This window comes from Camelus dromedarius, chromosome 2, assembly GCF_036321535.1.
Source record: "Camelus dromedarius isolate mCamDro1 chromosome 2, mCamDro1.pat, whole genome shotgun sequence".
Taxonomy (NCBI): Eukaryota; Metazoa; Chordata; class Mammalia; order Artiodactyla; family Camelidae; genus Camelus; species Camelus dromedarius.
Window position 1 is genome coordinate 51,565,102 of NC_087437.1, and position 13,945 is coordinate 51,579,046.

At 48.9% G+C, this 13,945-nt stretch overlaps 2 protein-coding genes across 4 annotated transcripts; one reads left to right on the forward strand and one right to left on the reverse strand.

Moving 5' to 3' along the window:
* The first annotated feature begins 1,233 nt into the window (after positions 1–1,233).
* Positions 1,234–5,222, forward strand: POLR2H (RNA polymerase II, I and III subunit H). Its single transcript, XM_010976190.3, has 5 exons — positions 1,234–1,965; positions 2,887–2,970; positions 3,054–3,147; positions 3,835–3,918; positions 4,872–5,222. Exons 1-5 carry the CDS (start codon positions 1,893–1,895, stop codon positions 4,987–4,989), a joined length of 453 nt encoding a protein of 150 aa, XP_010974492.1. The 5' UTR covers positions 1,234–1,892; the 3' UTR covers positions 4,990–5,222.
* Positions 5,223–8,584: 3,362 nt separating this feature from the next.
* THPO (thrombopoietin) lies at positions 8,585–12,321 on the reverse strand. Of its 3 annotated transcripts, XM_064493411.1 has the most exons (6): positions 12,177–12,243; positions 11,824–11,951; positions 11,444–11,530; positions 9,783–9,950; positions 9,467–9,547; positions 8,903–9,350 (listed from the first exon to the last, which is right to left on the reverse strand). In XM_064493411.1, the coding sequence occupies exons 1-6, from the start codon at positions 12,187–12,189 to the stop codon at positions 8,967–8,969; spliced, it is 861 nt and encodes a 286-aa protein (XP_064349481.1). In that variant the 5' UTR covers positions 12,190–12,243; the 3' UTR covers positions 8,903–8,966. The 3 variants fall into 3 exon arrangements, with proteins under 3 accessions (XP_031308429.1, XP_064349481.1, XP_064349472.1); XM_031452569.2 differs by having other exon boundaries at positions 8,585–9,547; positions 12,177–12,321; XM_064493402.1 differs by having other exon boundaries at positions 8,903–9,530.
* Positions 12,322–13,945: the final 1,624 nt, after the last annotated feature.

Genomic DNA, 13,945 nt, shown 5'->3' on the forward strand with positions numbered 1-13,945 from the left:
CGTGCTGCTCCGCCCGCCGGCCCATCCACAGGAGCCGGCCTAGCCCGGCCGGGGTCCAGGTTGGGGCCGCCTCCCAGGCTCCGGAGAGGCAGCAGGGGGCGCTTGGAACGCGCGAGCCCGCGCCCGCTCTCCGCAGAGGCCGGTGATTGAAGAGGGGAGTCCGGGGCCAGAGCCGAGGCGGGTCCTCCAGCACGTGCAGGGGCCTGGCCAGGCCGGGTCTGCGGCTCCCTGCGCCTGGGCGGGAGGGGACTGAAGATGCCGGGCCCAGTAAGGCCTGAGCCCGGGGGCTGCAGAGCCGTCTCAATCAGACTTTGGGGCCCAATCTCTCTCTCAGGAGTGGCTCCCTCTCTTGCTTCTCCGGCGGGGCCAATGGCCCAGACCAGCTTGGCCTGGCCCCTCTGCTCCGTCGAGGGGTGAGAAACAAAACTAGAGGGACTTGGAGGGGGACGCTAGGCCCAGAAGGGGGTGCTTGGAACTGGGACCCTCGGTCTTTCTCACCCCCTTCCTTTCTCCTTCCCTTCTTTGCGGCTCCCCCAGGGAGCAATCTGGCCGGCAGAGTGTGCGGGGGCGGGGTGGTGGGTGGAGGTGGGGAGGGAACGGCAAGGGGTGAGGCCAGAGGGAAGGGAGGTCTAGGTGCCAAGGAGGCCGCTCCTGGGAGGCGGGCGTGGTGGAACAGAGGTCGTTTCTCCCTGACAAGGCCCAAGGAGAAACCCGAGTAGCTGCTGACATCTAGCCGCCATCGGGGAACAGTCTGCTGGGGCTCTGTGTTCTCCATCAGGGTCGGGAGAACGATAGAGCAGAGGGTGGGGTAAGCGCAAGGTGGATGGACAGTGTCAGAGATAGTGTCAGGGGAGAGGCCGGTGCCCAGGAAACAGGCAGTGTGGGAAGGAGGCAGTTCCAGGGTGAATGGGCACGTGGGAGGCAGAGGGGGTTCCCAGGAGGAGGAAGTAGTGACCAGGAAGGGGGCAATGTGAGAACCACCACCCTAGAGGAACGGGAAATGTAAAGGAAGAGGTAGTATCCGTAGGAGAGGACAGTGCCAGGATGAAGGGGCTCATAGGAGATCAGTGTCCAGAGAGGGCTCTGGTAGGGGTAAAGGCAGAACCTTGCTGAAGAGGCAGTGCTTGAGGAGGGCAGTGTGAAGGGGTTAATGCCATGCTGAAGGGGCGGTGCGAGGGAGGAGAGCAAGGGTGAGGAGGGTGCAATACCAGGGGAGGGGACAGTGCAGGCTTTCCTTTTTCTCATGGTAATATCATGGCAAATTCCCAAACTGGATGGACCCAGCTCGGGTAACACCCAGCTGGGCCGAGCCGGCCCTGGCCGGCCTGGGGGGGCCTCGGTGCCAGCTGGAGGGGCTGGGTACTGCGCCCTGCCGGGAGCAGGGTTCTGCTCCGCTCGCCCTTCGCGCGGACTGTGGCCTCGGCAGGCTCGCTGACCGGCAGGGTAGGGCCAGGGCTGGGCTTCTCTGGGCCAGAGATCAAGGTCCCTGGCTGGGATAGGCCCCCAAGCATTCCAGTCTTCCTGACCCGGCTTCTGAAGAGGGCGCAGTAGAGCCTCCGGAGAGAACGTGCCACCACGCCACCTCGGCCGGGGGTGGGACCTATGGTGTCCCCGCCCTGGGGCGGAGTTATCTGGACCTAAGACCCGCCCTTAAAGCTGACGCCCAAGGAAACAATAGTTCGGGGCGGAAGTTAAGAAGCCCCGATAGCCAGGCGGCGGAAGTGGCCGTGTGACTGCTTGTCCGTGCGCATGCGTCATTCTAATTCTTTGCTGCCGCTCTTCAAGCGCTGCTTTTCGTCTTTCCCCTCTTTTTCTCCACGCGACGGGGGTGCGCGTACCCCTAGCCGTGGTCGCGCGCTCAGCGCCTTTTCTACTCTCGTGGACTCCTCACCATGGCGGGCATCCTGTTTGAGGATATTTTTGATGTGAAAGACATTGATCCAGAGGGCAAGAAGTTTGACCGAGGTAAGTAAGATATGTAGGGGCAGTTTGGGGGAAGGGGCTAATCTTGGGGCCACGCCCCTGGGCCCCTGGTCCACCCATCTCACGTGGTCTGCCCCTACAGGTCCTGATGTAGGGACCTTCCTCAGGAAACTTTATAGATGTGGAAACGGAGATTCTGAGCTCTCCCTGGCTTCACACATGCTGTGCCCGGTGCCTGGGCGGCCTTTTCTCGAGGCACTAGTGAACTTCTGGGCATCTTTCTCTTCGCTACCCACTCTGTGCTAGGCGCTGTACTGTGCACTTTACACACACTTTGTCGTAATTTACTTAAGAGTCTCCATGAGGTAGGTGGTGTCTCACCCATTTTGCTCTGAGAGACTCAGCAATCCACTCAAGACTGTACAGCGAATAATCCGCCCTCAGAATCTGGTTCTTTGTGAAATCCTCTTAGAGTTAGAGTTGACTGCTTGATACACACCTCTTTTTTTTATAACATTGATCAATAATTGTTTGTCCTTGGTGTCTCTTCCTTTGTTTGGAGACAGATGTTTTTTAGGATGAAAACCAGTTCTTACACACCTTGATAATCCCCTTAGTACAGTGCCTGGCACTGAAAGATGAAACCTTTGGATGAATGAATAACTTGACCCCAGATCAGGTTGTTTCTTAATTACCTCAGCAGGCCTAGAACCTAGATAGTATTTGGTGCCAGAGAATCTTTGAATCTTTTCTGGGGATTCTATCTACTTGCTGTAGTTTTTCTCTCCTTGTATATTTGATTCTGATTAGGCCTGCACTTCTGTGAGAGCAGAGGAGAAGCCAGTGGATGCAGATTGGGTTAGATTTGAGTATACTGTTGCATACAGTCCCTCAAAGTGAGTTTGCAGGGTCTGCCCTGGGCCAGGCAATTACCTCTGTCACTCTTTCCCTGTTTCCCTCCAGTGTCTCGACTGCACTGTGAGAGCGAATCTTTCAAGATGGACCTCATCTTAGATGTAAACATTCAGATTTACCCTGTAGACCTGGGTAAGTATTGAACACAGACAATAGTGAGAGGCTTTTTACTGTTTCAGCTGTTCTTTACTCTCTGATATTGCCGTGATTTTCAGGTGACAAGTTCCGGTTGGTCATAGCCAGTACCTTGTATGAAGATGGTACTCTGGATGATGGTGAATATAACCCCACAGATGATAGGCCTTCCAGGTGAGGGAGTGGAGAAGGGAGTACTTGAAGTTTGCCTGAGGACTAAGTAGATAAGTGGTATAGAAAGACCCTTACTTAATTTGTAGAATAAATGATTATTAGTAGAATCTATGTAACCTTAAGGAAATTGCTGCACCTAAGAATCCAGATATCCAGGTGTTTATCCAGAGCAGTGATTACATGTGTGTAAGTTGTAGCTTTTTATTTATTTATTTTTTGAAAACTTTTTTAAGGGGAGGGTGTGGTAACAAGGTTTATTTGTTTTTTTAATGGAGTACTAGGGATTGAGCCCAGGACCTCGTGCATACTAAGCACACGCTCTACCACTGAGCTATACCCTCCCCCCTGAGTTGTAGCTTTTTGATAGTTAAGGAAATGACCACTGAATGACCTATGTTTGTTGTTTGGGAGGGAGTTTGGTGTGATGGAAAGGCTTTGGAGCCCCACTCAGTTCATATCTCAGCTGTACCACTTACTTGTTGAATAACTTTAACCTTTTTGTATTAGTTTCCTCATCAGTAGAATACAGATGGTCATACCTAGCTCACAGGGTTGCTGTGAGGAGTGAATGACATCATTTGGAAAGTGCCTGTTGTTATGATGTTGGCACTTACCTACCAGTTACCATTTTAAAGGTCCTCTTTTTGTTAACTGCTTTTGAGAATAACTGCCACTATTGTTTCACAGGGCTGACCAATTTGAGTACGTAATGTATGGGAAAGTGTATAGGATTGAGGGAGATGAAACTTCTACCGAAGCAGCAACACGCCTGTAAGTTCCATGGTCTTGTGAGAACCCTTTCCCCCTTCTCTTTTGTGAGAATTTGGACTGAGCTCTAAAACTATGTGCCTTGCTTAGGCTTCCTGTATTGGGTCTCTCTCTCCCCAAGCATCTCAGACCTAGGCAGGACCCAGAAAGAAACTCTTTTGGGAACAGTTTCCAGTCTGAAGTGTAGGCTCCTCACTTTGTCCTCTGTCAGAACTGAAACGTCTTGCTGTGTGAAATGCAAAGGAAAGTTACTTCTCCAAGAACTAAATGCAGCGTAAGTGATTAAACTGCTAGGCTTTTTTGTTTTTGTGTGTGTTTGTGTGTGTGTGTGTGTGTGTGTGTGTGTGTGTGTGTGTTTTGCTACTCTGCAGTCCAATCCCCAGTTCTTTGGTTTCCCTGCTCAACTATTTTTTTCTTTTCTTTAAAATCTTATTAAAACAATATGTGCCCTTTGTAAGAAATTTGAAAAGCAGAGAAGTAACTTGAAGAAGGAAAAAAGTCACCTATAATTCTATACCCAGAGGGAATCTTTTACATAAACATTCTTGAATGTTCTAGGGTTTTTTTCCTATGTACTTTTTTTCTGTTAGATCATGTTGTTTATTACAATGTTTTGTTCTGTTCTTTTTGCTTAATGTTATGTAAAACGTGTTTCCTCAAGTCAATTTAAAGCTTTTCCTAAACATTTTGATAGCTGTGTAACATTCCAGGAAATGGACATATTGTAATTGATTTGACCATTTCCCTTATTCTGGGCATGGAGTATTTTCCACCTTTGCTGATATAAAGAACACTGCCTTGCACATGTCTGTGCATTCATCTTTGTCTGAATTTTGCTTCTTGATGACAAAACTTTATGAGGGTGCCTCTTTTTCTTAGGCTAAGGTGGAGAACTGTTGAGTAGAGTAGCAATTGCTCTGGACCTCAGACTCATGGGACTGGGTGTTCTGTTTCAGCTCTGCCTACGTGTCCTATGGGGGCCTGCTCATGAGGCTGCAGGGTGATGCCAACAACCTGCATGGATTTGAAGTGGATTCCAGAGTTTATCTGCTGATGAAGAAACTGGCATTTTGAACCACCCGGAAGCCAACCTTGCTGCTCAGTCACTCAGGTCATGGATATTCGTTCAAGCCCAAGGAGCAGTCGCTCTTGTTTACCTGTTTTCTGTCCACTGTGGCTGCATCTTTAGGAGGTCTGGACTCAACGGGAAACCGACTTGCTTGTGAAAGACTCAATGGGAGAGCTTAAAAGGAATCAGAAGTTGTTTCATGTGGATGCTTTTTAAAATTAAACTTTACTTTCTCAGACTCTTTCCCCTTCCTTTTTAAAAAAATTTTTTCCATTTACTTTAAAATCATTTTTTCCAGTTTGTGTACGGTACATCATGTTTCTGGCCCACCGCCAGATGTTCACATGTCAGGTAGGATCTATCAACCTCTTGTATCTGGGTTGAGGGTTGTCTCAGCCTGCTGGCTGACTACCTCCAGCATCTGTCCTCCAATGTGATTTTCTATCTGGGAGACAGTATTGTACTTTTGTCTCCTGAGGGCACCCCAGGCCGGAAGATACCACCCATTTGGCATAGAATTTTGAATAGGCAAGGAGCCCTGCTGTGTCCTTCCAACCCTTTCCATTGCTTAGGAAGTCAGAGCACGTTGACTTGAATGAGTCACTTGCATAGCCTGGAAATGTTCATCATTCTTATGGAAGCTTTGGGTTGAGGCTTTTAGACTCAGGCATGGGACACGACTCTGAAGAGGAGAGGAAGAGCAATTTGGTGGTTATGGAAGCAGGTGGAGGAGCTAGCTCTCTGCTCTACATTCTGGTGCTGACCTGGAGGGAGGGTAAGTGGTGGTGGTTTTTACCAGTGACACTGAATGGGGAGCTGCCGTGCAGACCACTGAAGTGGACAGGGCAGCAATACCGATGAGGTTGGCAGTCCAGTGCCAGTGCCCAGGACAATACAACAGCCTGACTGCAGTCACTAATTTAAAAGTGGGGGGAGAACAAAGTTGAGGAAATGGTGGTGCTTACAAGGGAAGCCCAGGGTAACAATCTAGAAAGATTGTGAGTGTGTATTAAGCAGTTGTCTTTTTTGCTCTCCTGGTTTTGCCATGGAGCTGGTCCTCCTGCTGGGATGCCTGGGGTATTTCCTTCCCTATCATTTTCAGGTCTTTACATCAGGTGTTAGAAATAGTATTTAGGGAAATGGGTTGAAAATGAATGGCCTCTGCAGGGGGGAGGAAAAGGTGTTTCTTTTGCTTTACTGTGGGGTGGGGGTGATGGGAGAGGGAAATAGGAGATGAAGTGGGGGTGGGGATGAATTTTTATGGAATCCTAGAACCTTTCCCTGCCGTCAGATTTTCTTGCAGGGGTTGGAGAAGAATAGATTTAGGTTAGAGTGAACCTAATTACCAATAATAGTTTGAGGAGTGGCAGAGCAGACTGTCTTGCTGCCCCGGGTGACAGAAGGAAGAGAACTGACGTACAGTTGAATAGAGATAAGAGTGTTCTTGTAACAGTTTTTGTCATTTCTATAAAGGGAAGAAGGGACACAGTCAGCCAGACAGAATGATTTGGGAACAGGTTAGGTCCTCCATAGGGGCAGCTTCACACTGGAGAAGCCTGTGAGTTATTTGCATTTGCCCTGGGGTAAGTCAAATGCCTGTACTGGATGCCTGGAACTTTCTGGCTACATAGTTCTTGCAGTTTTTGCCTCTCATCTGACTGTGCTGAGAGCCCTTAATTCTGTGTCTCTGGTCCTTTTGACATATTTCGTCCTGGGTACTGGCTTTCAGGTGCCATAAGTATTTCATTTGATTGTTAGATATAACTTACTTTAGTCTTTAGTCTTTCAGTAAATTAAAAGGTCCACTTGCCACTCCATTGAGTGCAGCTGGAATGTGTAGTGTGGATGAACTGATTCTCTTCCATGCAGAAACTGACACCACCTGAGATTTGGACAGCACTTTTGAGCTTTGCGCATTTGTTGATTTTTTTTCTCTATGGCAACTGTTCTGTCTGTGACTGGAGTGGGGGACACCTGGAGATGTCCAAATTGGTCACCTGCACCAAGAGCTTTCGTTTTCAACGCAGAACTCTTTAACTGTTGATGTGTTGACTTCCTAAGGATTTGGAGATCTTTCCCAATAAATAGAGTCACTAACTGATACAGTGGACAGTGCACCACACTGGGGAGAGTATGGGCTCCAGACTAAGTCAGCCTAGGGTGTTTCTTTACCTGCTCACAGGCTGTGAAACCACTGGGAACTTGCCTGGCTTCTCTGAGTCCATTTTCTCATCTGTAAGGTAGAGATGAGGGTACCCACCTTACAGAGACGTGCGTGTTAAAAAAGGTAATGTACATAAGGTTCCTGGCACACTGGCTTTCATTCTGTTTTGGAATGCCTTTAATGATCCTGGGGGTATTTGTGGCAGTGTTTGGAACCCTAGGTTCCTGGCTCCTCTTCCTACATGGTAGCTTTTCCTCTCCTTTGGGGAGTTGAGGTGGGAGAAGAAAAAGTTTCCATTAGTTTTGCTACAGGAGCCTCTGGAGGTAGCACTGAACTCTGCAATAGAGTTTTTATTTGGGGCAGTAGAGATCTCTTCCTAAGCACCAAGATGGCATTTGTTTGCAAAGCCCCATAAGCCTGATGTCTTTTCTAGAGATCCCCTGACAGAGTTTATGTGGTCACATAGGGCCGCATTTTAGATGTGGTGCACTTCTAGGAACTGGGAAATGAGACTTCAACTTGTACTTGACGTGTACTTGTCCCTCCTGCTGTGTGAACCCTAGGAAACGGACTCATGCCACTTCCTGCACTTCCCCCTGACCTCCACAGGAGGGAGGCAGGAACCCATGCCTGGTGCAGCTCCCTGCTGAGCTGCTGAAGCACTGGCTGTTTGCTCAGCTGTCACATCTATGTCTTGTCTCGACTGACCTGTCTGCACAGCCTTACCTGGGGTGTGAGGCTCTCCAGAGTTTCCTGTTAGCTTTTCCTCAGGCAGGGGGAGATCTGTTGACCCCACAAGAAGAACATCTTCCCCTTGCTTTTCAGGTAGCTCTTGGGTGCTCTCATTTTTTCTTTATTTACACAGGCTCAGTTTTATCTATTGTGTAGGGACAACCTTTCCCAGATACAACTTCTCATTCATTTCTCAAGAGTAAGGATCTCCTAAGAAAAAGCGATCAGAGCCCCATTAAGAACAATATAGTAAAAGTAAAGAGACTAACCTTAGTTCAGAGCAGAAAATCAAAACTCATTTTCTCTGACAGAGAAGCTCAGTCAGTCTCTACCTCTGTTCAGAAGCCAGGCTAGTCCAGGCCTTTGCAGAATTATTTTATGAAAAAAGAACACAAGAGAACTAGTAAGTTGTACATTTGTGCAGAATATAGACAAGAGGTAACTGGCTGCCCTGGTAGATATTATTGATAGTTTAAAAAAAAATAGCTTCTGAAGTTTTATGATATATAGTAAAAAAAATTCTACTTTCTCTGTCTTACATGTCTCCCTTTACCAGAGCTTTGGTTTCAGGCAAAAGCAGGAAATCTGGTGCAGGCATACCTCGGAGATATTGTGGGTTCGGTTCCAGACCATTGGAATAAAGTGAATATCACAATAAAGCGAGTCACAGGAATCTTTTTGGTTTCCCAGTGCATATAAAAGTTATGTTTACACGATGTTGTAGTCTATTAAAGAGTGCAATAGCATTATGTCTAAAAAAGCAATGTATATACCTTCATTAAAAATACTTTATTGCTAAAAAATGCTAACCATGATCTGACAACACAAGGTTGCCACAAACCTTCAATTTGTAAAAAATGCAGTATCTGTAAAGCACAATAAAATGAAGCGCCATAAAATGAGGTATGCCTGTCTAGCTGCAGTTGTGTCCCAATGCCTCTCCTCTGAGTAAGGGGATTGTATGTGGGAGGCAATGCTGAGGTTGGCAGTGCCTGAGTACCTTACTCTCCCTGAGACAGATTCCGGAAGTGAGGATGGGCTGCAACTAGAAGAGGACTGGTAGAGTTGGGTGTGATAGCAGAGGGGTCAGGAAGGAGGGGTTGGAGCTGGACCATGGGGATGGGTAAGGGGGGTGAAGGAGAGAAGAGGGTGTATTGTCCAGGAGGAGGATGGGCTGGGGAAGGAGAATCTCCAGGCTGAAGGTAGGGTGGTGGGGAGCCCATGTCTGAAGTTCCTAGAGGAATTCCCGGGGCTCCTAGGGCCCTGGAGGAGGGTCCAGGAAAGAGTCCATGAATCCCATTCAAGGGTCTGTGTGTCCTGTTCAGGTGTCCAGGGATTCGGCCTGAAGACCTGGATGTTTGGTTTAGTAGACTGGGAATCTTGGCTATGAATCCCTGCAGTCTCTTCAGAAGTCCAGAGCCAGTAGTTCTGGCTGAGACACTGGAGTTTGTCTCCAGCAATCCAAAAGTCCTGTTTGGGAGCTTGTTCAGGGTGAGGAATGGAGAGGTGCTGCTCAGGACAGCTGTGGCGGGTGGGGCCCGCTTGGCACAGAGGGTGGGCCCCATTACAAGCAGCAGGAAACGCACCTTTCCTCGGAGCAGTTGTTGGAAGCTCAGGAAGATGGCACTGGGATCCTTGTGAGCTGTGGTCCTGCCCTGTGGAGGAAGCTGAGGGCAGAGGATGGGCCTGAGGCCAGAGAACTGCACCAGATATCATGCCTCCTGGTCTATGTGGGAAAGATAAGGTACCAGCACCCAGGTTTTGTGGCTGGGAGAGAGCACCCCTTAGCAGGTCAGCTCTTCCACCCTCAAGATTTCTAGAATTCCCCTTTCTTCCCTCAGGTCTTCTAAGGGGAGTCAGAAAAGAAAGACAGTTTCTGTAGCTGCCTTGACTGGGACTTACCTGGGTTCCAAGGAGGCCCTGTAGGGCCCCAAGGAGGAGGCGGACCTGTCCAGAAAGCTGCACCAGCAGGGATGAGAGGCAGCTGGGTCCCAGTTGTCCCCGTGCTGCCATCACTGCCTCCAGCAGAAGGGTCGCCGCTCCCAGAACGTCCTGTGCCTTGGTCTGCTCCTGGAAAGAGATGGAGGAGAGAAGCGGACAGCTTCAAAGGGTATGCTAATAGTGGGTGGGGAGCCTGTAGGAGTAGCCAGCAGAATGAATCATAGGAGCTGAGAATTGGACAGGACCAAGGTCCCACCCAGCACAGGAATTCCTTCACAGTCTCCCGACAATTGGTCATCAGCCTCTGCTTGAATAACTCCAGTGTCCAGTAACCCAGCCTGGTCTTACACTTAATTCCAGTCAGAAAAGCTTTTATCCCCCCTCACATTGTGCTGAAATCTGTCCTATTGTAGCTTTTACCTCCTGGTTCTAGTGTTGCAAATCTACTCTATCTGCTACAAAATCTTAGGGTCATATGATTTTTTGAAAACTCAATGTAGAGTTGAGACCATCATAAAGATTATAAAGATAAAGGGATGGGGGGGCTTACTGATAAATGATGGAGCTGGAACTATAAGAGATCCCTAGCAATTGCCCTTCTTTCACCCAGGACTCCAGAAGACCTGAGGGCAGAAAGGGAATTCTAGGGATCTTGAGGGTAGAAGAGCTGGCTTTCCAAGGAGCACTCCCTCCCAGGAGGTTTTCTGAGTGTCAGGCTAAAGCACTTCATGCTCTACCACAAGACTGCCCCTCTTCTCCAAGCTAATCACACAAGCTGCATTATTTTTTTAACTGTTCCTCACATAACATATTTTCTAATCTCTTACTGTTCAGGTTGCTTCCTCCTTTTGGAAACATGCTAGTTTAATACAGTTCCTCTGAAGAAATGAGCATGTGTCTAAAAGAGGCTGGCTAGTACTCAGCACAGTACTTTAAGTGCAGTCCACTTGGAATAGTTTTACAGGAATGTTTCTGTAATGTGGATGTTAAACATCTAAAGCTACCTAGAATCCCTAGCTTTTTAAGTAGCTGCTTCGATAATGTCATTACAATGCTAATTTGGGGATCAATTTAACCCTCCCAGATATTTTTCATAGTAAGTACTAGGGCTAGAAGTTTATAAGAGGGAAGCAGGAGCACTGTGGCCTGAAAGCTGGAGTAGGACTTTATTCAGTTACTTGATATGTTGAATTTTGTATACATCTCTGCTAAATTCCACCTTGTTTTCAACCTAGCCTTTTAGCAGTTTGAACCTCAATTCTGTTTTTTTTTTAATTTTAGCTATACTCTCCAGTTTTGTGTCATCTGAGGACAACAGATCATCTTACTTCTTCATGCTAGCTTAAGAAGATTGAACGGAAATAGGTCAAAGGCATGGCCATAAGAGACTTCTATCTTGCTTTTCATGGTAGTCAGCTTTGACTCTATTTAACATACTGGACCACAAGCCATCATCTTGTCCAGAGGATATCCCCATAGCAGAATGTAGATTGGGTTAGAATGGCCAAGCTGAAGGTGAGATCTTTTTAGGGAGCTCAGGAATTTTGAAGAATCCATGGGAAGCAGTCGGAAACAGATGAAGACAGGACTAGGGAAACCAAGGGAAAGGATGGCTTTCTTACCGTCTGGGTTTTCCATTCTCCCAAGCTGAAGTCCACAGCAGGCAGCAGGACAGGTGTGGACAAAGGGTTAATGTCTGGGCACTGGCTCTGTTGGAAAAGATTGGTGGAGGGGTGGTGGAGAGGGAGCTGAAATAGAGGGGGGTATGGTGGCCCAATAACCAGGATAGGCTTCTAAGAGTAATATAACCAGACGAGAGCTTTTAAAAGAGGGTTTGATTGTAAACCACAATCATTGTCAACATGTGGTGATCAGGGGGTGGTGGTCTTACCAAAGACTACTGGGAGAGTAGTGATTGGATCAGGGGGTGAGAGGAAGTGATGGGAGTGAGGGTATCTCACTAGGTAGGTGGATAGAGGGGAGAGTGCTTGGGGATTCTCACCAGTCTGCTGTGAAGGACGTGGGAGTCACGAAGCAGTTTATTTAGTAGTCGGGGGTCACAAGCAGGAGGAGCCGGGCTGGACAAAGTTAGTCTTGCAGTTAGGAGAAGTATGACCACGAGGAGCAATTCTTAAATGAAGAGATGTGAAGTTGAAAGGGGTGGATAAGGAAGAAATTATTGTTGGGTGGTGGCCCAGGAATTCCCACTTAGGACCCAGACCTGAAATCCAGGGAATGTGCCCCTCAGAGACCTTCTTCCTGGGAAATGGGACCCCCACCCCCACCCCCATCTCCTTTCTCTTTCCCCTCCACCAAGTTCTGATTTAGCCCTAGTTCTCTCAAGGCTGTTCTTACCAGTCAGCTCCATTCTGGCCAGGCTGTCTGGTTGGAGTGGCTCCCTGTATGGGGCCTCTCCCCTGAATCCTTCCTGGGGCCATGGAGGCGGCTTGGGCTCTTGCACTTCTGGGAAGAGTAGGGTAGGGCACAGGTGGGGCACAGGTGGGTCGAGGAAGAGGGTCTAGAATCTATCCTGCAAGTGACAGGAATAAGGAACATTTAATCGAGTTTCAAGGAAAAGACTCTGCCTGGCTCGGGGAACAGATGCTGGGAAGGTGTGAGATGCTGACCAGCCTAGAACTGCTGAAGCTTGGAGTGCTCCCACATCGTCTTGTGACTGTAGCATACAGCGTCTCCTCTTTGTCAGGGTTCCCTAGTACACCTGAGGCAGGTCTGGTGCCCCTGGCCCCTGCCCCCTGCCAAGAGCAGCAGGACAAGATATGTACACACACATCTCAATTCTCCTCAAAGTCTGAGCAACCCTGGTTGTTTCACTGGAGAAAATCTAGGGTGCGGATGGAGAATGGAAGTATTGGAGAAGAGCTTGGAAACAGGGTATAGGGCCAGGACGAGGAGGTACCAAACATGCAAAGTATGCTGAGGAGTAGATTGGGGAATGGGGTTGAAGAGGGGAATTAGGCAAAAATAAAACTGGATTTCTAGAGGTCGGTGATTAAAAGATTGAGAAGGTGGTGTGGGAGAAATTAACCTCTCATTCTTTTTCTATTTACCCCAACACATAAAGTCTCTTGGAGTTTTCCTTTGCACTCTTAAGTTCTGAAATACTGGGTTATCCAAGGTAAAGAGATGGGCTAACAGTCCTGAGACTTCCTTCCTGAAGCAAGTTGCCCAGGAATGATCACCCGCTGGGTGAGGTGATGCCCGCCTTACAGGGCTTACCTCATCTTAGACACCCACCATATCCGTCTCCTAGCCCTCACCTTCCTCCCAGCCCCCGCCACAGACCCCTTCCGGTTCCTTCACAGGACCCCCCACATGGCTTCCTCCTCCTTTCACAAGTTGTGCAAAGAGGCCTGCACCTGATTCAATATTGGGATTTCCTGTAGGTCTGTCAACATGCATGAGCCCTCCTCCCCTTACCATCTCCCTGTGCCTGGCTTGCCTGGCCCAGCTTCCCCAGCCCCAGGATTCAGAACCCCGTAAGCTAACTAGGAATGACTGGGTAAGAATGGGGATTGCAGCTGTGTCCAGCTTGGATCTGTGTTCCCTAAGCCTGAAATGTACCTCCTTTCTTATTTTCTCCCTGGGCCTAGGTCCCCTTTCCTTAGGGCCAGCCAGGACTGTGCCATATTCCACCAAGTCTGTGATCAGTCCCTCAGAAAGCAGCACCCCACCCCCTACCCCTGCTCTGTCCTGCTCCTCCCATTCTGGGAAGTCTACACTCTTCTCGACAAAGGTCAGTGCCTGTAGGTTCCAGTTTGCCTGCCCCTCCCCCAGCAGAGAGCCCAATTCCTCTTTCCAGTCCTTCCTACCCTCACTTAACTCCAAACCTTGCTCGCCACTCACCACTCACCAGGTGGAGAAGGGCTCCAGGGCCCAGGGGCAGAGCAGGCAACACTCTGTGGAGCAGATGGGTAGGAAGACAGGTGGCGTTGGGGCATAGCCCCTCCACGCCAGTGGGGTCACACGCCTGCCCAGGTTATTTCTGCCCAATCAGAGAGCAGGGAGCCACCAGACACTGGCAATGGCCCCCGGAAGTGACGCCTTCTCCTCCCACCCACTCTGGACCTGGAGCCCCTGCCTGGACCATGGTCCACTAGCGGAGC

Excerpts from the sequence above, each read along its gene's own strand:
- POLR2H (XM_010976190.3), top strand. The coding sequence starts at position 1,893 with ATGGCGGGCATCCTGTTTGAGGATATTTTTGATGTGAAAGACATTGAT. Across the intron at positions 1,966-2,886 it reads GGGCAAGAAGTTTGACCGAG|TGTCTCGACTGCACTGTGAG; the intron begins GTAAGTAAGATA and ends GTTTCCCTCCAG. Across the intron at positions 3,919-4,871 it reads ACCGAAGCAGCAACACGCCT|CTCTGCCTACGTGTCCTATG; the intron begins GTAAGTTCCATG and ends GTTCTGTTTCAG.
- THPO (XM_031452569.2), bottom strand. Across the intron at positions 11,531-11,823 it reads ACGTCCTTCACAGCAGACTG|AGCCAGTGCCCAGACATTAA; the intron begins GTGAGAATCCCC and ends CTTTTCCAACAG. Across the intron at positions 9,548-9,782 it reads AGGGCCTCCTTGGAACCCAG|CTTCCTCCACAGGGCAGGAC; the intron begins GTAAGTCCCAGT and ends CTCTGCCCTCAG.